Consider the following 22,393-nt stretch of genomic DNA (forward strand, 5'->3'; position numbering starts at 1 on the left):
TCATCCATAGGGCGTTCCCTTTGGAGCCTGGCCGGGGGAGCCTGGATGGGAAGTCTGGGCATTGCCTGTTTTCGCTTGTGGCGAATAGGTCTATAGTGGGGAAACCCCATTGAGAGAAGAGGTCTCCTACGACTTCTTTGTGTAGTGTCCACTCGTGTTCTTCTGGGAGGGGATCCCTGCTCAGGGCATCTGCTAGCAAGTTGAGATTGCCTGGAACATGTTGGGATTACAGGTAAATCTTCTGTTAGAGTGCCCATCTCCAAATTTTCTGGGCAAGCTTGGACAGATTTGGCGGACGAGTGCCCCCTTGTTTGTTTAAGTACAACATTGCCGTTGTGCTGTCTGTTAGGATCTGCACCGACAGGTCGGATAGGAGGGGTTTGAATGCCCAAAGCGCATTGAAGACTGCCAGAAGTTCTAGCAGATTGATGTGGTTCTGAGCAACTGTGTGAGACCAGAGACTCGGAGCTGTATGGTGCAGGTAGTGGGCTCCCCATCCTGCTAGGGAGGCGTCTGTTGTGACAACGGCCTGCATCTCTGGATCGTAAAAGGGTTTCCCCTTCGTAAGATTCTCTCTTGTCCACCAGCGAAGAGACTGTACTAATGTTGGCGAAACAACCACTGGATCGTCCCACTAACCACTTGCTTGAGACCACTGTTTCGCTAACCATTCCAGCATGCGTTGCAGGCGCCCATGTGGAACCAGGTAAATGCAAGATGCCATCATGCCTAGCAAATGCATCGCTTTGCGCACCCTTATTTGGCGACCAGACTGATAAAGGAATTTGCAGCAACAGATTCCAAATTCTTTCCTCTGATGCAAAGGCCATCCCCTCTTGGGTGTTTAGGACAGCTCCTAGGAACTGTTTTGAGGTGCTTGGCAACAGGCTTGATTTTTTCTCATTGATTGAGAAGCCCAATTGGAAGAGGAGGTCGATTGTTCTTTGAATGTTTAATCTGCAAATTAAGGGGGTTGCCCCTGTGATGAGCCAGTCGTCCAGGTAAGGGTACACTGGGATTGCCTCCCGGGTAGGTGCACCGCCACCACTGCCAGTACCGAGATGAATACCGTTGGAGCCGAGGCTATACCGAAGGGCAGCACCTTGAACTGGTAGTGCTGGTTGTTTATCTTGAAACACAAGAATCTTCTGTGCGCTGGGAACATTCAAATATGAAAATAGGCATCTTTCATATCCAATGTTGCCATGTAATCCCCTTTTTAGTAGAGGAATTACCTTTTGGAGTGTAGTCCTGCAGAATTTTTGTGGCTTGACATACTTGTTTGCAGGGTGCAAATCTAATACTGGGCGCATCGTTAGATCTTTTTTTGGCACAAGGAAGTAGGTTGAATAAATACCCCTGTTTACCTGGTTGTCCTTTGCAAGTAGAGTGGCGATCTCCTCGAGAAGGATTTTCTGGTGCTCCAACAAGTGTACCTTCTGTCTTGGAGGATGGTTGTGGGGGCGCGCTTGTAGTTCTATACAATATCCTGCGGTCAGCACCCATCTGTCCGAAGGGATTCCCCCTCCCATGCATGGGTGGAGGTGAAAATGCACCCCCTATTGGGGATGTATGGGAGGGGACCTGAAGCAGAAAGTCCCCGTTTACTGGTTGGCGTACCACCTCTGGCAGGGCTGCCTCTACCCCTAGTGCAGCCCCTGCACCGGCCTCTGGTGAATCCCTGTGATGCCTGGAACTGAGTGTTGCCCCATGAGGCTCCTTGATTTTGGTAGTAGTTGGAACCCCGCTGGGAGCCTTGGCCGCGAAAGCGACGAAAATTATTATTTCCCCCTTTGACCTGAGGGTTTGGCCGAGAGTTGGCCAAGAGATTTTAGGGTCTCATACTCATCATTAGCTGTCTTCCTAGTACCTCTTCCACTGCCTTGCCGAATAGAACCTTCGGCTCTACCGGCATCTATAAGCGTGGCTTGGGTCTCAGGTTTAAACCCTGACTGCCTTAGCCAAGCATGGCGTTTCATTACTGTACCTTCGGCTATCATCCTTCCAGCATTATCTGCTGTATCAACATTTGTTTTAAGGATGAAGCCAGATACAGACCTGTCTGCTGCAAGTTGGGCCAACTGGCCTTTTAGTGGTTCAGGTGCAGAGGCTACTAGAGCAGTTACTTCTTCCCACTGATGGCAGTTATAGCTTGCCAAGAGTGGTACCGTTAGCAATACGTACCTGTTAGGCTGATGAGGAGGCAACTTTCATACCCAGAGCATATATCTTTTTGCTCTCCTTATCGGGAGGTGCTTCTGAAGAAGCAAGGTGGTGTACCTGCCCTCTTGCTGGTGGTTGTTACTACCAGGGAGTCAGGTTTTAATTGACCCCTAATGTACATGGGATCGGAGGGTGCGGCACGGAATAATTTTCCACTCATGGATTCACTGTACGAGTAAGATTTGGGGTTACCAGCGAGGGATCAATTCAACGCTGGATTGATTTTAATATCGGGTTAGCCTGGGTAATGGCTCTCTTGTCACCTAGGGATTTCCCGGAAGAAGTCCTATCTTCGTGGACACCCTGTGTGTCTATCTGAAAATGAGCTGCTGCTTTAGCCAGTACCTCATTGAGGAGTGTCTGATTATCAAATCGGTGAGTCATGCACCGGGGGGAGGGGGGGGGCGGTCCTTAGGAATTGGGGAGTCAAGATTGTAGGCTTCCGCCTTCTACTCTTCCTGGTCTTCATCACCATAATAAGAAACCCCTGTCTGGTCTTCCAGCACATGTGTTTGTCCCCTCTCCATATGACTCTGGATGGTAAGGTTCAATTAGCAAAGGGTCTGAAACCAAGCCCTGCGCCTGAGCCTTTTAGTAGGGGGTTGAGAGGCCCTGGACCCTGAAGGGGCAGAGGTAGTTGGTGTGTTGGCATACCTATGGAAATAATTAGGGTCTTTTTCATAGAAGTCTGCCATAAATGACATCCTTCTCATTACCCAAAATGTCCGCAGAATTCCATTCTTTTGAGGTAGGCATGACTACTTCCTCTCCACCCATATCCTGAGCTCTTAGGGCCTCCCCAACGAGTACCCCCCCCGCCCGAGGGATTTCACGCCTCGCATCAAGATTCGGAGATGGTCTTCGACACCTCGTGTCGAATTTCGGAAGTGGTACGAGATTCAGACGTTTTGGAAGAGGGACGCCGAATCTCGGGAGTAGACGTTACATGTGCTACATGGGGATAGAGGCCGGCTCTCTAGGACTAGTGGGAGTGTGGCACCTTTTTCAACCGCGGACGGTTGTACTTTGTCGTGAGGCGATCGTGACCGGGAACGCCCAGAGAACACAGATTCGGTGGACCGCTCTCTCGGTGCCTTTTTTTGCCGATTGCTCGTTACGCGCGTCGAGTGACGGCCGGGGCTAAGGTGCTTGGTGGAAGTGGTGTGTGTTGCGCTTATGCCGCCGGGTGTTGTCCCCATAACTGGAACGCCGGCCAGTCCTTTAAGGTCGGGGGGGATGCGCATGGGTGTCTGAAGTCACCCCTCTGCCCTCGCCGTCCGATACGGCGGCGTTGCTGCCATCGCTGAATGATCCTTCGACATCCATGGACTCTAGCTGCCTGGCGTAGTGGGCCCAGCGCTTCATCGAGCGGTCCTTCAGTGTTTTGGGCTTGAAGAGTTTACAAGCTCAACAGGTAGCCTCGGGATGGTCTAGTGGGAGAAGGGTTACACATTGTGTTTGTCTACCCAAGGAAACTTCCCGTTACACTTCGGGCAGAATTTGAAAGGAGTACTCTCCATATGTTACTAATTGGCAGAGGGCGGGTATATGTAGGAAATAAAGTGGGAAAAAACTGTATGACCACCCCCCAGTCTCCCTACTTGAACAGGGCAGAGGCCTTCCAAGGCCCTGCCCCTTCCGAGGCCCAAAGTCCGTCGTGGAATCTCGACAGCTGTTTTCCTCGATCTTCACCGACGTCGAACTTCGGCGTAGTGTGGAAAAGAACGGGGAAGTTTTGTAATACATTTTTGATAATGGCAATAGTCAAGGGAACTCCGAAATATGCGTCCGACAGTATGGCGGAAAAAAACAATCTGAGGGTCCTACACGTGTGAGGGATCATGGGTACAGTGGACGTCACACTAGGCATAGTATTACTGGCACACGCTAGTTTGACGCCCCTTTTCAAGTTTCAAAAAACAAACTAATACTCCACAGCTTCCACTAGATGTCGGCCTATGCACAGTATGTGATCTAAGCAGATTCCACAAGCCTCAGATAGAGAGAAAAAGAGATATATATAGATATATAGACAAGCTCTGCATAAGGCGACCAATATGCTGGGCGGAAAAAAACTATCTGAGGGACCTCGACGCGTGAGGGATTTTGGGTACACAACATGTCACGTTAGGGATAGTGTTACAGGCACACCCATGTCGACGTCCCCTTTCGATTCTCAAAAGACAAGATGCAATACTCTGCGGTGACCACTGGATGTCGGACTATATTCACAGCATGTACAGCATGTGATTCTAAGCAGATTAACAAGCATCAGAAACAAATTTTAATTTGTCATAAGCAAATGGCGTTAGGCGAAATGAACTCTGGAATAAGCGTCCGCTCACGATGGCGGGTTCAGTGGACGTCACACTAGGGATAGTATTACGGGCACACCCTGTCGACGTCGCTTTTCGAATTTTGAAAACAGCAACTGTAGTACTCCGCAGCTTCCACTAGATGGCGGCCTATGCATAGCATGTGATCTTAGCAGCTTCAACAAGCCTCAGTAATCACTTTTTCTCACTTGGTAACTCTGAGGTTGAGGAAAGGTTAAGGGAAGGAAAAAGGTTAACAGGTTCTCAGAGCATGTGAACACTTCTAAATCTCCCAATTAAATCTAGACCGAATCTTTCCCAGCAATAACAGTTTCAAACAAGTTACCACCTAGGAGGGACAGTTGGAATCAAAGTAAATGGGTCAAGAGTCTGCACAGTGCCAGGACAGCCAAAGTCAATTTAAACAAGGTCTATGGAGCTGAGGCACTTTTTAGATAGCACAAACATTGTACACAAAGTTAAAGAGCTGTAATAAATCACTGTTGGGCCACAAGCTGTTAGGCTTGTGAGGGTCAGAGCCGAGATCAACTCTGCAAAAAGCAGCTACTGCAAGTCTCAAGTGAGATAATGCAAGCTTCAGACAAAAGAGCTAAGTACCCTTTGGGCAGCACAGTAGCTTTGGTTAGAAGAGGATCCAGCTGCCTTCTGTTCCAGTTGCAGTCTTGCAGATCCTGGGTTTCTGGGACTCAGTCGTGGGCACAAGAAGGACGACGTCTGGAGGACTCCTGCACTGCAGTTTGAAGGTCAGCGACAGCTATGGTCTCTTTCCAGGTCAGCGGCACTTCGCTGTTTTAGCTAACGGTAAATAGCACCACCGCGGATCTTGGACACTTGATGGACTTCCTCCTCTCCTCGAGTCCAGCACTCTAGTGAGGTGACTAGAGCTTGGGTCGTCCTGCTTCAGGAGGGTCCTAAGGATCCTCCTGGAGTTTCGGTGCGGCTTAAAGATGATGCACTAGACTATGGATTTCTCGACCCCTGGCACTCGGTTCCAGCAGCAGCAAAGAAGTACAGCCAGATGGGGATGATCTTCCAGCAAAGTTAGTCTTGGGGTTAGTTGGTCCCAGTTACCCAAGAGAAGAAGTCGTCCTCTCCGGAGCTTCTCTAGTCAATTCGGGAAAGCAGTTTCAGCAAAGCAGCAGGGCTTCACCAGGCACTTCAATGGTGCAGGAGGATGCAGCAAGCTTACGTTCACGATTCCTTCGTCGGATGTTTCGTCCAGTGGTCGACTGCCTTCAGTCCAAGAAACCTCACCTTCTATGTAGGTTTTTCCCATTCATGCACAGTTTAGCCGTCACTCACACAACAATCAGCACTGGGTACATTCAGGTAACCAAGGAGACTAAGGACATATTTTTGGGCACCTCCCTCGCTTCCTGCCCTGCCAGACACACTGGAGCCAGAGGCGGGCTTCAGCACTGACGTCCGCCAAAGGCAAAATTAACAAAAAGGGTTAAACCTGGTTTGGCACACAGAGTAAAACCCAAGAAAGACTACACTAACAAGAAATGGTGAAAAAAGAAGACTGGGGCCATTTTGACACAATGGTAACCCATGGGTGATATACTGCAGCTGAGGATTCAGCCTGCGTTAGAAAAGCACAATGGTAGGAACATTAAACCACTACCACCAGCCATTTAAAGTCGTGAAGGTAACAATAAAAAGTAACATGAGCAAGTAGAAAAGGGGGCTACTGAGTAACCCCCCCAGGACTCCACATAAAATGGGGTGTGCTGGATCTACAGAGAGAAAAGGTAAGTAAAGTCAATTTCACTTTACAGTAGTTTACCCAAGAGAAGGTATTTAAACTTAAGGGAAATCCAAAGGACTTCTCTGTGACACTGCACAGAGTGTGCTGTGTGTCACCATACAAAAGTAGATACCTTTCCAGTTTGTGAGACTCCAAAAACAAAGAATACAGAATCCAAATAAGATCAAAATACACAAGACAGAGAGAAAAATGCCTCACTCACTCCAGGATAAAAATGTAAAAGTCCTTAATTATAGCGAAAGAGCTGGGGATATCCAAGGTTGAAGGAAATTAGCACAGAAATTAGAATTCTCCCTAACACTCCCCTTATACGACAGGTCTCTCCCACTGCGGGACTCCAGGTATTACCCTCTACTATGGATGGGAGCATTACAAGGGCCTGTTGTGCAGCAGGTATACGCATGGTGGGTGATTTATATGTGGGTGGCCGCTTTATCGGATGGGACAATTTGAAGGCAGTGATGGGGTATAGGCCGGTGCAAAGGCTGTACTACCCGAGGATGTGGGGTGCGTTGAGGGCACACTGGCCTGCTTTTCGGAATTAACCTCTGGTGCATGCCTACCTGGCTTCTGTATTGCAGAGGTCTGTGCTCAAGTAAAAGTATTTGTGTTGTATAAACTAGCGCAGTTATTTGTTTGTACACAGTCAATAATGCATGCTCTATGTTCTGACTTCCAAACTAAATTTACTGACATGCAACGGAAGGCAATTTGGTCATTGACAAGGGAACCGTCACTGAATTCTAAATGCAGACTCATTCATTTTAGAAACGGTTACTATATTGTATTTTATCCCCATCTAGATTGATTTTGTTCAGGGTTGATGATCCCAATGTGTTCCCCAGATGTGCAGATGAAAATGCAACCTTGCTCCACATGCTCTGGTCCTGCCCTAAAGTTCATGAGTATTGGGAATCTGTTATAACCACATTAACTGATACTGGGGAGCCCGTTGACGCTTGCGGCCTGTGACTGTATACTGGGCTATCTGGGGAGGATGGGAGTGGTGCAACGCAGGTTTTTGATCTTCAGACTGTTACTGGCTAAGAGAGCCACCATCCTGCGATGGACACATAAGCAGCCCCTCCACGAAAGATATTTGGCTGAATGATGTTTGGGCTCATGATATGGAGGAGCTGTATATAACTGATGCCCTGTACAAGTCGCCCGAAGGATATATATGGGCCGACTTCCAAGTGCATTTGAACAAGGGGGAACCCTCACCGTGATTGTTTACAGAGGCTCTCCACTGTGATGACGTGACTGGTAACTGCTGCACAATGTCTGACGGTAATGCACATGTGCACCCTCTGCTGTCTATTACTCATTTGTAATGTTCGTCTATGCCAAGTGTCAAACAGTAAATAAAACTTTTTTTAAAAAAAATACTAAATAAAAAAAATTAAAAAAACAATACAAAGAATAGAGTTCCAAAAGACAGAGCCCATAAGAATGAATGAGTGGAAAAAGGCCCCACTCATCATGATTTCATGAAAAGCTCCAAGTGCTGGGGTCTCACTAGGAGAGGGGATGAAGCAGAACAACAATAAATCTCCCCAACATCACTGTGGAGGGAGTCAAGTTGCATTGTCAGATAGTGGTGATGGAGGGGTCTTTCCTACCTGGTTTGATCAGCACTGTGAAGAACTTTACAGCAATGCATGGTTTGGCAGGAAGTCAGTCTCATGCCCTAGACCCAAACAGAGCTGGTGGGGATCCGAGAGTCAAATTCCTTTTACACTCCGGAGATAGCTTCAGGCCTGAAGTCTACAGAAACATTGCAGATAAATGTAGCAGATGAATGAACAACAGAGTGGCTACTTACCAGAGTGGTGTCTGACACACTGATATCAATTAACGGATTAAAAGGGAAAATACAGCTCCCTATACACTTGCAACATCACATTGAGTGGGTCAAAGCAACTGAACTTGGAGGAAGTCACTTCAATGCCCCTTAGATTCCAAATAAACGGGGGCAAAACTAAACAGACAATATATCTGTGCAGCATGCATGAATTCCATCACAGTTAAGTCATCAGACTACTGCTCCTCTACTGGATTTACAGTAGCAGCAACCCCCTCTACTGAATGATCTTTTCCCATCAGTATCAGCTTGGTCTTCACTCACCCACCTTGGGTGCCACTTTTGCTTTGCCTTCTTTTATCTCCAAGGAGACTTACTAGGCATTAGCTTACAGTCTGTGCTTGAATATGTAGATGTGGATGTGGATCTTGCATTTGGCCCTTCTGATCCAGGAGCGGTTTGCATCTGGAGAGCTACCGCCTTTACTTGAGAACAAACTCAGTATCACATTAACAACGTGTTTGACCTCAACAATGACGAGCTACAAGTATGCCTTTTATGAAGCAGAGCTGTGAATCCCCGAGTACAAAGGCCCAACCCTGGTGATGAGCAGATGCTCTTCAGCACTAAATACAATAGGGACACCCATCTTTGGATACCATACTGTAGGCTCAGAGTTAAACCCTTATCCATTTGCCAATCCAACAGCAGCCTTGGTAGAGCTGCCTCGTGCATGCATTGCATGCTGCACAGTTCTGGATTTAACTGGCAATCCTTTACTCAGGAATACAAAAAAGGAAACCTTCCTACCTTCCCCGGCCGTCAGCTTGCAAAATAGTATCTATTTACAATGCGAGACCCGCTACTCAAATGACAGAGGTCTTACATGCAGAAAGGTACTTTGAATGCCCATCTGTCCATCCCATATTAACCTTGCATTTTGTGTTTTTCTGTAAAGCAATATCAAGTGAAAACACCCTACTAACGTGCTCAACCTCTTGTCAGGGGTCAAAGTGAGATGAAAAAGCACTACACGTCACTTGCAAGAAAGGGATCCCAATGGTTATGCTAGGCAGCTGTCAGGGCAGGGACAGAGACAGGCATGGTAGAGCACGCCCCTCTCAGCCTAATTGACACCAAATGGAATAGCAAATGCTCCTCAAATGGACAAAAAAGGTGGTGCAAAATAAGCTTAAGTGTTGTGGGTTAGATAAGAAAGTGGATCTCATTCCAGGCAATCTGGGAGGGAACCAGCTGCCGGACAAGGGCGGTAGCACTACAGCCATGTTAACCAAGGACTAAACAGTGCTCTCTCTTAATCCCAGTACTAGTCCTAAGAAGAAGATCAGAGGGAGGCTGCTTCTTCCAACATAGAAATTCTCCATAAAAGCAAAATAAACTGGGAGAAAAATTTATTTTCAATGCATGTTAATTATTCAAAGGAGCCTTTTGGCTCCTCCTGGGGTGAATGGAGCATGATTCCAAGGCAGAGAAGTGTAAAACAGTTACAGTTGCCACATGCACGTCATCAAGTCCAAATTAAATGTACCCATCGATCCAGAATAGATGGACCACCAAATTGTACCTTACGGTCTAATCATGTGCATTTTAGGTAAGCAAAGCAACCCATAAAACATGCACCTAGCAGCGGACTATCAAGCATGTAATTAAGCTTTTACGTCAATTGGTCATTATCAATTATTAAAACAGAGCTACTTACATTTCGGTTCAGTTGAATTATTTACTGTAATGGAAAGATTGCGAGAGAAAAAGTCGTTTGTGCCCCGTCCAGGAAGATACTTGGATGGACTACGATCTTTAGAATAGAAGTCCTGAAAATGATCTACTACACGTTCTGCATTATTGCTGGAAGGAGATTCATTCTGTAGACTTAGTGCCAAGAGGTAATCGAAGTTAGAACTATTCACGCCAGTTGAACTAAACCCAGTGATCCGATTACTTTGCACATTTTCTTCTTCATCCACTGAAAAGATAAAAACCGTATACAATGAAACTGAATTGTACATGCAATGTAAACATTAACTAAAGTACATAAATGTGAACAGAACTGAAAGCTAAATGTAAAAAAAGCCCATCCTCCGCTCCGCACCCATTCACTCAAACCTAGTTTTAGGCAGCCGCAACAAGATCTAAATAAAAGTAAATGTACCACTACACTGTACTGCACAATGGTCTTTCCCTTCAGATTAATTGTCACTACACAAACATGTCAGCGGCACATGGAAATGGACGTGGGCCAGCAGGGAACTAACTCCACCCCAACCCAAGATAGTCCACAAGAAGCAGGAGTTGCACTACGCTCCGCACTGGTGCTTCCCAGTAAGGAGGCTTTGTGCCATGCATACCTTCTTGTTATGTTATGTTGCTGGGATTTAGATCGGCTACCAAAATCATGCAATGAGGCAAAGCCACCTCAGAGACACTTGAGCAGAAGTAAAAACACCACAGCCCAGCAGCATAGAAAGTAAAGGAGCTGTTCTCCATGCATACCTAACATCAGTAGGGAATTAAGTTCAATAAAAGGCACAATCAGCCAAACAGTTGCTGCACTGCACCCCAGCAACACTTGCTAAAAAGGATCTTTAACAAATCCCCATTCATGCCAAACATGAGCAGGAAGTGGGGATCCATCAAATATGCTTCAAGTAGTAGTAGAAGGAGGCAGCTGCACTGTACTCTAGCAGTAGAGGGGCCTCACAGAGCAGACAATTTTCTCGGATTCTCTGATCCCCTACTGACAAGAAGTAGGAACTGGGGGTGTTCAGATAGATTTCTAAAATCAATTGCAGGGGCAAGGGTTGGAGATTTTTTATGAAGCCATCCTAGTTATGGTGAACAGGGAGTCTAAGTGTTTTGCAAAATCCCAAACAAGGTGAGAGAGCAGTCAAGACAATGTTCAGAGTGAGTGAGGGTAGTCTAGGGCCCCAAAGAGTTCAAACCGAATAGCACATAATAATCCAACTTAGACAGCACGTATAAGACATGCATTACTTACCGTAATAGCATTTGTGATTCTATCTGCTTAGATTCACATGCTGTGCATATAGTCCGACATCTAGGGGTAACCGCAGAGTATTGCATCTTGTCTTTCAAATGATCAAAAGGGGACGTCGACATGAGCGTGCCTGTAACACTATCCTTAACGTGACGTGTAGTGTACCCAAAATCCCTTATGCGTTGAGGTCCCTACGATAGTATTTTTTTTGCTGTGAGGGAGAGCCTTATGACTATCGTGAGTGAGTACAGAAAGAGAGAAAGTAGTAAGATGTCTATGTTCCTTCCATCCGAATGGGGAGGAAGGGTGGGCGCATGTCAATGTAAGCGGATACAATCATCAGAAATGCTATTACGGTAAGTAATGCATGTCTTCTGATGCTTGTGAATCTGCTTAGAATCACATGCTGTGCATAGACTAGCGAGCAGTACCCGGAGTTGGTGGTGGGCTGTGAGAAGGAACAGTAGTGAAAAGAGGTCTTAGTACTGCTTGTCCGACCTGAGAATCAGACCTATAGTGAGTGTCTAGGCAATAGTGTTTTGTAAAGGTGTGTACAGAACTCCAGGTTGCCGCTTTGCAAGTGGACTCGAGAGGAACATTTGCAATGAATGCTATGGAAGCCCCAGTGCCCAGAGTAGAGTGTGCTATAGTCTTGAAGGGCAGATCTCTTGGCAAGAGTCTAGCAGAGTGATGCAATTGACAATCCACCTTTAGATGGCAGATTGAGACAGGTTCCCCTTCTCTACCAACCGCCACTGAAACAAAACACTGGTTCTTCTTTCTTAGTGGTTTAGTTCTTTCCAGATAGTACATGACTGCCCTGCGCACATCCAGTGTGTGTAGGCTTCTTTCCGCCACGTTAGTGGGGTTTTGGAAGAATGTGGTTAGTTCTATTGACCTGGTTCACATGGAACATTGAAATGAATTAGGGCGCTAACCGTGGGTGAGTGAGCAGAACCACTTTAATCGCTGTGAATTGTGACAAAGGAGCCTAGAATTGAAAGGGCCTGTAGTTCACTGACTCGCCTTACTGAATTCGGTCTTGTGAGTGCTTTGAGACTTGCCTTGTGCATAGGTTCAAAGGGAGACCCCATAGTCTGGTTAATATCACATTTAGGTCCCATCCGGGAGCCGGGTTAGAAAAAGGGGGATACATTCTTTTAACCCCTTCCATGAAAGCTTTAATTACTGGGATCTTCCACCATGACACCTTTCGATGGGACGTGGTATAGGCTTAAAGTGCAGCTAAGTGGATCTTCAGGGAAATAAAAACTAGACAAAAATCTAGTAGGTGGGTCAGGTATATTACAATATGAGCAGGAGAGCAGTCAATGGGATTGATGCCCTTGGAATTGCACCAGATGATGAAGCGTTCCCATTTATTTGAGTAGGATGTCTGGTGTTGGGCTTTCGTGCTTCCCTTAGTATATCCATGCATCTCTGAGGAAGTTGGAGATGCCCGAACTCTGTGACCTCAGGAGCCAGGCCGCTAAATTGAGGGTTTGCGGGCATGGATGAAGTGTTTCCCCCTTGTCCTGAAATAGCATGTTGTATTGGCAAGGTTGTTTCATCGGAGGAGAGAGTGACAACTCCATCAGATGGGAGAACCAGGGTTGGAGGGGCCATCAATATCATGGTGACTGGTTCCTGGTGCATCTTGTGCACAATCTTGTTGAGTAGGGGAGTCGGGAGAAAAGCATACACAAATTTCCCTGACCATGTTATCCAGAGACTGTTCCCTTTGGATTGGTTCCGAGGGTACCTGGAGGAGTAATTGGGCATTGCAAGTTCCATAGTTGCGAACAAGTCGATCTCTGAGAAGCCCCATTCCGCGAAAACATCGGAAACATGTCTTCGTGTAGTTGCCATTCGTACTCTAAGGGCTGTGGGAAGTCTCTGCTGAGCACGTCTGCCAGAAGATTGAGTTCCACTGGAACATGTTGAGACAGTAGGAACATCTTGTGTTTGAGAACCCACTTCCAAATGTTCTGGGACAGTTCAGATCGGCCTGGAGAGTGAGTGCCCCCTTGCTTGTTTAGGTAGTACATTGCCGTGGTGCTGTCTGTGAGGAGCAGTACGGTCTTTCCCTGCAACTGTCTGAAAGACCTTTAGAGCTTTGAACACCGCTAACCGTTCCAACAGGTTTATATGGTTGGATACTACCGCTGGGGACCAAACGCTGTTTGCCGTCTGCTGAAGAAGGTGAGACCCCACCCCGTGACAGGTGTCCGTTGTGAGAGCGGCTTCAACAGCGTGGTGGTGAAGGTCTTCCCCTTCAAGAGGTTTTCCCTCGACCACCAATGCAGAGAGAACGAGGGCTGCTGAGACAACCACTAGATCGTCCCATTGTCTGTTGGCCTGACACCACTAGCTGTTGAGACACTTATGCATGGGGCGCATGCGTAAACGTGCATGAGGGACCAAGTATATGCAGGACGCCATCATTCTTAACAATTGCATGCCATTGCGTACAGTCACCTCTCGACTGGCTACATACTGAGGGATGAGAAACAGCAGGTTTTGAAACCTCTTGTTGGAGGGGAAGACGAGGCCGTTTTTTGTCCGAATTAAGGCCCCCAGAAATTGCTCGACTTGGCTGGGGTCTAGGCTGGATTTATTTTCATTTATGGAAAATCCCAGGCTGACGAGTAGGTCCATCGTCTTTTGGGTGTTTGACAGGCATGTTCCGTAGGATTCCCCTGTAATGAGCCAGTTGTCGAGGTAAGCATATATTGGGATGGACCGCCTGTGCAAGTGAGCTGCTCCAGCTGCCGTACGTTTGTAAATACTATTGGGGCTGAGGCAATACTGAATGGGAGGACCTTGAATTGATGGGGTTTGACTTCTATAATGAATCTTATGCATTTCCTGTGTGCTGACAAAATTGAAATATGAAAGTATGTATCTTTCATGTCCAATGTTGCCATGTAATCCCCTTGCATTAGCAGAGGGATTCCCTCTTGCAGGGTTACAATCCGAAACTTTTGTGGTTTGACAAATTTGTTCGCTGGGCGCAAGTCTAGCTCAGGGCACATGGCGAGATCCTTTTTAGGTACAAGGAAGTACACTGAATAAATACCCTTGTTTACCTGTAGAACAGGGAGGACTTCGATTGCGCCCTTTTCCTGCAGGATCTTGACCTCTTGCAGCAGGAAACTGAGGTGTTCCGGTGTTAGACGCCTGGACTTCGGTGGTCTGAATCGAGGTGGCCGGCTGAACTCGGTGCAATATCTGTGGGTGACTGTCTTGAGCACCCACTGGTCTGTAGTAATCCCCTCCCATGCATGTAAGAAAGTAGGTATGTGTCCCCCGACCAGGGAAGTTTGGGAGGGGACCAGGATCTGAGAGTCATTTCTGACTGGATGCCGGGGAGAAGGGTGGCATTGCAACCCCTTCCTTTCCCATAGCATTGTCCTCTTGGGGGATACTGATTTGAGGCAGCAGACCCTTGTCCTGAGGACCAAGTGTTACCCGTATTGTATTGATTATGCAGGGAACGAGAATAGGACTGTCTGCTAAAGGAGCAGTGAGAACTCCACCCCCCCCTCTGTTGAAAGGGCCTTTGAGTGATTTGATTAAAAGATTTCAAAGTCTTGTGTTCTTTCATGACCGTTTCTAGTGCCTCATCAACAGCCTTACCAAACAGGTTAGAATACTCCACGGTTTGTTGATGATACGCTTGTTTCTCCGGCTTCAACCCAGAGTTCTTCAACCAGGAGTGACGTTTAAAAGTGGTTCCCCGGGCCAGGGTTCTCCCTGCTGTCCCTGCAGCATCTAAGGTATTTTTACGGACGTTATGATTTACTTGCTTACCCTCTGATACAATTGTAACAAGGCGAGAACACACTGATTCAGGGCCTCTTGTAGCAGATTCCATTGAACATCTGACTAGCTGGCCATCAGTGTGGTATTGTTGGCAATCCAGGTGGTATATGCTGCCGCAGTAGTAATTTGATTCCTTAAGGCATACCGTTTTTTTGCATTCCTTGTCCGTTGGTGCCTCACCTGTGAAAAAGGGCACTCCTGCCCTCTTTTTTGTTGTAATGACCACAAGAGAATATGGGGTGGTTTGTCCCCAAATATAGAGGGTCAGAAGGGGAGGGTGAAAATATTTCTCCATTCATGGATTCACAGCCCTGGTCTGTGAAGGCGTTAGTGATGAAGGGGAGAAACCCCTTTTAATTGAGTTAAGCAAAGGGATAGCCTGGCTGGCAGGAGGCTCCTCCTTTAGAATATCCGCCACAAAATCTGAGTCTTGTACCGCTTCTTGCATGGCTATTTGGAAATGAACGGCTGCTTTTTTCAGAATGTCGTTAAATGCCATCTGATCATCTATGGGAGATGCCGGGCGCAGGGTGGGGAGGATGGAGGCTCTATGCAAATGGTGTCAGGATCCGTGGTCCGAGTAGGTGACAGCCATAGTGGGTTGTTCACCGGCGGCTCCTCCCCCCCAATCTGGGGCCTGGTCAATGGGATCCTCAAAGAGATCTTCTTGCAAATAGGGGTCAAGAGGAACTTCCTCTGGATCGGTCAGGTCAAAGACCTCCTCATAAAAGAGGGCCAGAGGTTCTCTGGAATTTGGCCACTGAGGGGTAAAGGTCTTCTTCACTAGGCCTTTTGGGCGTTACCCTTTCAGAGAAGTCCACAAATTTTGCAAGCCTATTCATACAGTCTTCAAATTTTCCCCTGGTCCATGAAAAGGAGCCAGACGGGGAAAAGGGCTCCTCCTGGGGGGGGGGATCTACCTGCCTAGAATGCCAAGATCTTTCTGAGAGAGTACTGGAGAAGGGCTGCAGACTCTCAGAATATTCATCCTGTCTTTCCCGGCGTGTGGCTGTGTCTTTCGACTTGTCATTGGATTTACTGGCCGCCGAAACGATCTTTGCGACACTCTTACGGATGTTCAGCGCTTCCGGAAGGGGTTTAGGCTGTTCAATCGGCCTCACTGTATATTTCGACGGAGCCTAAACCTTACATATCGGCGTGCTCTTAGGAGGCGTCTCGGCGGCCTTTTAACATTTGGTGCTGGCGCCCTCATCTACTGAGTGTCCGGACGCATGCCAATTAGGCGGTTGCGTGGAGGACTGCGACCGCGTGCTTCGGCGGGTACCGTTGAGGAACTCTGCGTACCCATTGGCGCCTTAGACAGCTTCGACAAACCCGTTGAAGGGGTACTGGGGGTTGTGTGCTTGCTTTTATGAATAGCGGGTGCGTCCCTGTCGATGGGGTGTACATTCCCCATAGTAGAGCGATCGTCCCACCTGGTGGGGCTGGATGTCTTGGAATGCGATCGGTCCGATGAGGTCAATGGCATCCGTATCCGAGCCACTCCCGTCGCTTACCTCCTCATCACTTAAGGCGCCTGGGGAGATGGGGGAGCTACCCTCAGCCTGTATCATGGCGTAGGCTGCCCACCACTTAACATAATGCTCATTGATCGTCTAGAGCTGACAAGATCAACAGGACGCCTCATGGTGATTGCGAGGGAGACACTTATTGCACCTCCGGTGCGTGTCCTTCCAGGGGCCCTTACAGGAAAGGCAAAATTTAAAATGGTGTCCTGTCCATAGCAAAGGTCTATTAGAGAGATGGCAAAACCAAAGAAGCAAAGAGGGGAGCAGGAAAGACATTCTTGATAAAGAAAGACTACCGAACCTCATGCTCCCTACTGTATAGGTTGGCCAGAAGGCCCGACCACGCAGTCGACAGCGTCGACCGGAGCACCCTCCGTCGAAGTCTGTGCTTCCGGTGTCGTCGACGGTGGTTGAGAAGTGATCGTCGAAGAGGGGACGAATAATATATAAACGACCGGAGGTCGGTAAAGAATATATTTTAGCAATTTGTAAGAGCTCCGCATAAAGCGACCAACTAGCTGGGCGGAAAAAAAAACAATCGGGGGGACCTCAACGCGTAAGGGATTTTGGGTACACTACACATCACGTTAGGGATAGTGTTACAGGAAAGCCCATGTTGACGTCCCCTTTCGATCCTCGAAAGACAAGATGCAATACTCTGAGGTTACCACGAGATGTCAGACTATATGCACAGTATGTGATTCTAAGCAGATTCACAAGCATCAGAAAAAAACAGTTATTTAATAGGCCTTTAAGAACACACCAATAAATTAAGCTAGCATTTCACAAACCCATACATCAGTCATTCATCTTGTCATTTGTATTGTGCCTTTCACCAGAATTATGCTCCCAATACACAGTTGGTTGAATGCCCTCGGTGGAACGGAGTCCAAAATGTAGGAGAATTGGGAGGTGCCAATATGCGTGTGTGCATTTCAGCCATTAAAATTACGTTAGTGGATTCCAAGATGGCAGCCGGTGAAGGAAGTTGCGTCTGACCGTCTCTACTCTCAGGGCCGCCATCAACATAGCATGTCGGGTGAATCAGAGGCGAATCATGTCGCACCTAGTTTGCACATACTTTGCGCCTGAGTGAACGTAGCTTGGCGCCTCAGAGGAATTTGAAGCCGTAGGGGTGAACCGGTCGAGCAGTCCAACCACGCCGAAGGTAGTGCCTGCTTGGAGGAGAAGCCATCTCAGCGAGCGGCCACACAGCATAGCAGGAACATACAGCCGGCGCGCATCGAGGATCATGCCTGCCTGGGGAAGAGGCTGCTGCAGCGGACGGCCGACTAGCACAGCAAAGAGAATGGCGTGGGCACCCCCAGGACGGAGAACGGAGGTGCACGTTGGCAGAACCCCCCCCCCCAGCACCGGAGAGCCGTTGAGGTCTGGCAGGCGCGGCTGTTCTCCGGAGTGGGTTGGTTGGGGGCCCGGAGGAGACCGCTGGGAGCCCAGTGGTCTGTGACCAGCACTGGGGTAGCGTGGTCATGTAACATTGGCAGGTACCGCCTGGGAACCCGCAGCCCCCAGGCACAACAGAAACGTGTCGGGGCACGTCGAACATCAGAGGCGGGCGCCAATCCGGGGGCGGAGATCCACAAGAGCAGCCAGCAATACCATTGAAGACGCGCCCGAAGTACTGGCGTCGCAGAGGTCAACTTGCCGCTGGAACCGGAGATGAAGCACAGCGCAGCACGCTAGCTAGCAGCGAGGGGCCAACCATCCACAACCATGGCCACAGTCGGTGGTGCACCCCATCAACAGAAGCCGTTGAGGTCTGGCAGGCGCGGCTGTTCTCCGGAGTGGGTTGGTTGGGGGCCCGGAGGAGACCGCTGGGAGCCCAGTGGTCCGTGACCAGCACCGGGGTAGCGTGGTCATGTAACATTGGCATGTACCGCCTGGGAACCCGCAGCCCCCAGGCACAACAGAAACCGTGTCGGGGCACGTCGAACATCACAGGCGGGCGCCAATCCGGGGGCGGAGATCCACAAGAGCGGCCAGCAATACCATTGAAGACGCGCCCGAGGTACTGGCGTCGCAGAGGTCAACTTGCCGCTGGAACCGGAGATGAAGCACAGCGCAGCACGCTAGCTAGCAGCGAGGGGCCAACCATCCACAACCATGGCCACAGTCGGTGGTGCACCCCATCAACAGAAGCACTGTTCTACAGCAATCAACCTACGCACACCCAGGGGATGATAGTGAAGCTGGACTTGGCAAACCCCTCCCCCCCCCCTGCAGAAGGTGAGAAAAGCGTAATCAATAGTGGAGGGAGGAAGGCCACAAGCACTGCACATTGACTGGTGGCCCCATACCAGAGCCCCGTAACAAAGCGCTACGCCAGGGACCCCCTCCAGTGGATGCTGGTACGGCGACGTTCAATTCCTATCATGTAAAAGTGCCATCCCTGCAGAGCAAATTCTATAGAATCTGAAGGCAGAGCAGTAACAACCCAGTGACGGTCAAGAGCTGATCCTCCCACGGCGCTGTCCACGCCACTTAAGTGCTCCCTGGAAGACAACTCTGAGCCCTCTTTGGATCCCCATTGAATCCTCTACGATTAAGCCCTGTCAGGTGTAACAAGTTGCATTTATGTCTAAAACGCGGGCAAGGTCCTCAGCTCAGTCCTCCCCACAGGAAGCCAGCGAGAAAAACTAAAGCAGCTCTGGGGGGCACAAGACGGCCTCGCATCCACGCCGGAGAATTTTCCCCCACTTGGTCCCAGCTCCTCTCAAGAAAGAATGGAGGGAAGCGTGCTGAGGAAGGAGGACATGCAAACTTGCTTTAAAGAACGCCAGACACAACTACTTCGCTCTGTTCAAGAACAATTTAAAATTCTGAGGGGCTAGATGCTGCAATCAATCCAGGAAATCTGGTAGGATGTAACCAAATTGAGAGAGAGGACCGACAGTGGAAAGAAAGCTCCAGCAACTGGAGGAAGACCCCTTAACAGCAGAAGAAACACTAGACAGGGTAGCCCAGACAACTATGTATCTTGAACAACAATGTGAAGACCTAGAAAAAACAGGTCAAGGAGATCTAATGTGAGAATCAAAAATCTGTCGGAAGCCAAAGGTGAGGTTACACAGCTGTTCACCGAGATTCTGGCCGAAGAGGTGGACCCGTGGGATGGGATTGATCGAATCCACAGAGTGGGCCCCAGGAGAGGGGCGTAGCTGGGAACGAGACCCAGGGATGTACTAGTGGCTATATCCTCGTATGCGCAGAAGGAACAGATACTTTGAAAAGCCAGACAAGCCCCCCCACCCCCCGATAAGGGTAAATGGCCAGGAAGTGCAACTATACCAGGACCTGGCTCAATCCACCCTTCTCAAGAGACGGATGATGGGCCCAGTTTTCCACCTGTCCTCAGCCCAGGGGAAATATAAATGGACTTTTCCGTTTAGCCTCCTCTTCACATGGGGGGGACGGGGGGTATGTGCAGCACACAATCACTTCCTGTGAGGAGGGCGGGGAGATACTGGGCATACCGAGTGGAGGAGAAAGTGCCCAACCGAAATCCCAGAGGAGGCATGAGGGGCCGAACCAGCAGGATGGGTGGACGACGGTCCACAAGAAAGGAAAGGATAAGAGGGCCTAACCGGCCACGGGGCGTACCAGCGCATCCTCAAACTCAGAACACGATAATGTACGCCGATGCAAATGTCGACCGGAGAACAAGGAGGTGGATGATTTGCCCGACTGATCACCAGCAGGCCAACGAGAGGAGGTGGAAGGAATCCAATGGAATCTCCAGTGGGGTTTTGGAATCCCCACAATGGGTTAATGAGGGGAAATCTGATCAAGGAAAGGCTGGACAACCCGTCTCAGGGCATGTAGTAACCCGGATACGTCCTCCAGGGCTTTAAGGAGGTGGGTAAAATGGGGGGTATACAAGTTTTGGACGGTGAGATGGCTTACCGGCAGAACACAGTACACAAAAAAAACGGGACAAATATAATGCGCCTACCTATCAACCCTTCGATGGATGCAACTAATAAGATCCCGGTGACGGTGCTCACAGAATGTTAGGGGTATGAACAACCCTATGAAAATGGCTAAACTGGACAGACAAGCCTGGAAGCAGAAAGCAGACATTCTACTGTACCAGGAAACGCACATCAAGAGAAGCGAGAGAACCCGTTGCAGGATAAAAGGGGCACAACAAGCCTTTCAGTCGAACGCAGAGGGAGAGGGCAGGAGTCTTAGTGGCCATAAAGGACACATTGAAGGCACAGATTCACGGCCACAGAACCGACAAGGAAGGGAGATACGTCTTCCTGAACATCACGGTGGAGGGGAGGAGAATTACCTTGGCCTCGGTCTACGCTCCGAACGTGGGCAAGGAAGCATCCCTAAAGAGCATGTTGGGAGCGCTTGAGGAATTTACAACAGGAGATATTATACTGGGAGGAGATCTGAATCTGGCCTGGAACCCAACCCAGAACAGGACGGAAGAACTAGCGATGGATCGAAAGCCCCCTCGGGGGCACTGAAAAAGGCGTTCGAGTCCCTCTCCCTATGCGACACCGGGCAAGCAAAGAATGGGGAGCGGCAGGGCTTCACGCACTACTCCCATGAACATAACTCGCTATCAAGAATGGACTATGTATGGGTCTCCACGGGCCTCATAGGGACAATTATGCAGGTGGAGACGGAGCCCATTGTCCTCTCTGATCATGCCCCGATCACACTGTCCCTAGAACTTAAAAACAGGGGAGGCGGAGTGTGGACCTGGCGATTCCCCTCTGAGCTGCTGCAAGATCCAGTGCAGGTTGAGGAAATCCAAGGGAAAATTGATATGTACTTCAATGAAAACAACACGGGGATGACCCCGCAAGACACCGTCTGGGACGCCTTTGCGAGGAGAGTTAATAGTCCAAGAGAGATGAACAATTGGCGCATTGGGAACGGGATCTCGAGTCACAATTGCGCAACACACAGAAGGAGGCAGCGGCTAACGCTAGTAGAGAAAAGAGGTGGGCTTTGCAGCACATCCACAGTCAATTGGAACTCCTTCACACTCGGAAAGTTGGTCACGCACTCATGAGAACGAAACAAAGGTACTACATCCTCACCAACAAAGCAGATGCCCTACTTGCACGGCAGCTCCGGGAGAGGACCAGGGAGAGATCGATTATTGCATTGGTGGACCCCTCGGGCGACCGGAAAACAACCAACGACGAAATGGGAGAGATCATGAGAACTTTTTACCAGGACTTTTATACAACTAGCAATCCAAAAGAGAGGGATCAGGAAGCGTTTCTCTAGAATATACCCCTTCCGCGACTATCAGAGGAAGCCAGAGAAGCACTAGATCAAGATATTACATTGGACGAAGTGCCGCAGGCCATCAAACAACTCCCCAAGAACAAAGCACCGGGACCGGACGGGTACACAGATGCCTTCTACATGAAATTCCGAAATGTACTCGCACCCAGACTCACGGCGCTGTTTAACACGTTCAAATCCAGGGGAAACATCACGCCGTCAATGAATGAGGCAAAACTAGTGCTCTTTCTGAAACCGGACAAAGACCCCACCCTCGCAGGGTCCTATAGACCAATTGCTTTGATAAACCTGGATGCAAAGCTTTTCACCAAAGTCCTAGCTAATAGGCTGACGGTACACATCCTCTTTGGTGGATGCGGACCAGGCAGGCTTTGTCCCCACTAGGCAAGCGGCGGACAATACTAGGAGAGTGTGCCACATAATAGAAAAGGCGGAGCGCACGGACATAGAGGCAATACTAGTAGCGCTGGACGCAGAAAAAGCTTTTGACAGAGTTGAATGGTCGCAACTCTTTGGAACAATGACATATATGGGCTTCGGAGACTCCTACATGAAGATGATAAAGTCAAATTACAAAAGTCCCACCTTAAGAAT

At 48.9% G+C, this 22,393-nt stretch overlaps 1 protein-coding gene across 1 annotated transcript in view; it reads right to left on the reverse strand.

Moving 5' to 3' along the window:
* The window catches only part of TRAFD1 (TRAF-type zinc finger domain containing 1), a 621,343-nt gene that overhangs the window by 381,049 nt on the left and 217,901 nt on the right, over nucleotides 1-22,393 (reverse strand). Inside the window, exon 6 of the mRNA XM_069619500.1 lies at nucleotides 9,855-10,118. Coding sequence (XP_069475601.1) covers nucleotides 9,855-10,118 — 264 coding nt within the window. The remainder of the gene's footprint in view (nucleotides 1-9,854; nucleotides 10,119-22,393) is intronic.

The sequence above is a fragment of the Ambystoma mexicanum genome, chromosome 10 (genome assembly GCF_040938575.1).
Source record: "Ambystoma mexicanum isolate Mex_15411 chromosome 10, UKY_AmexF1_1, whole genome shotgun sequence".
Taxonomy (NCBI): Eukaryota; Metazoa; Chordata; class Amphibia; order Caudata; family Ambystomatidae; genus Ambystoma; species Ambystoma mexicanum.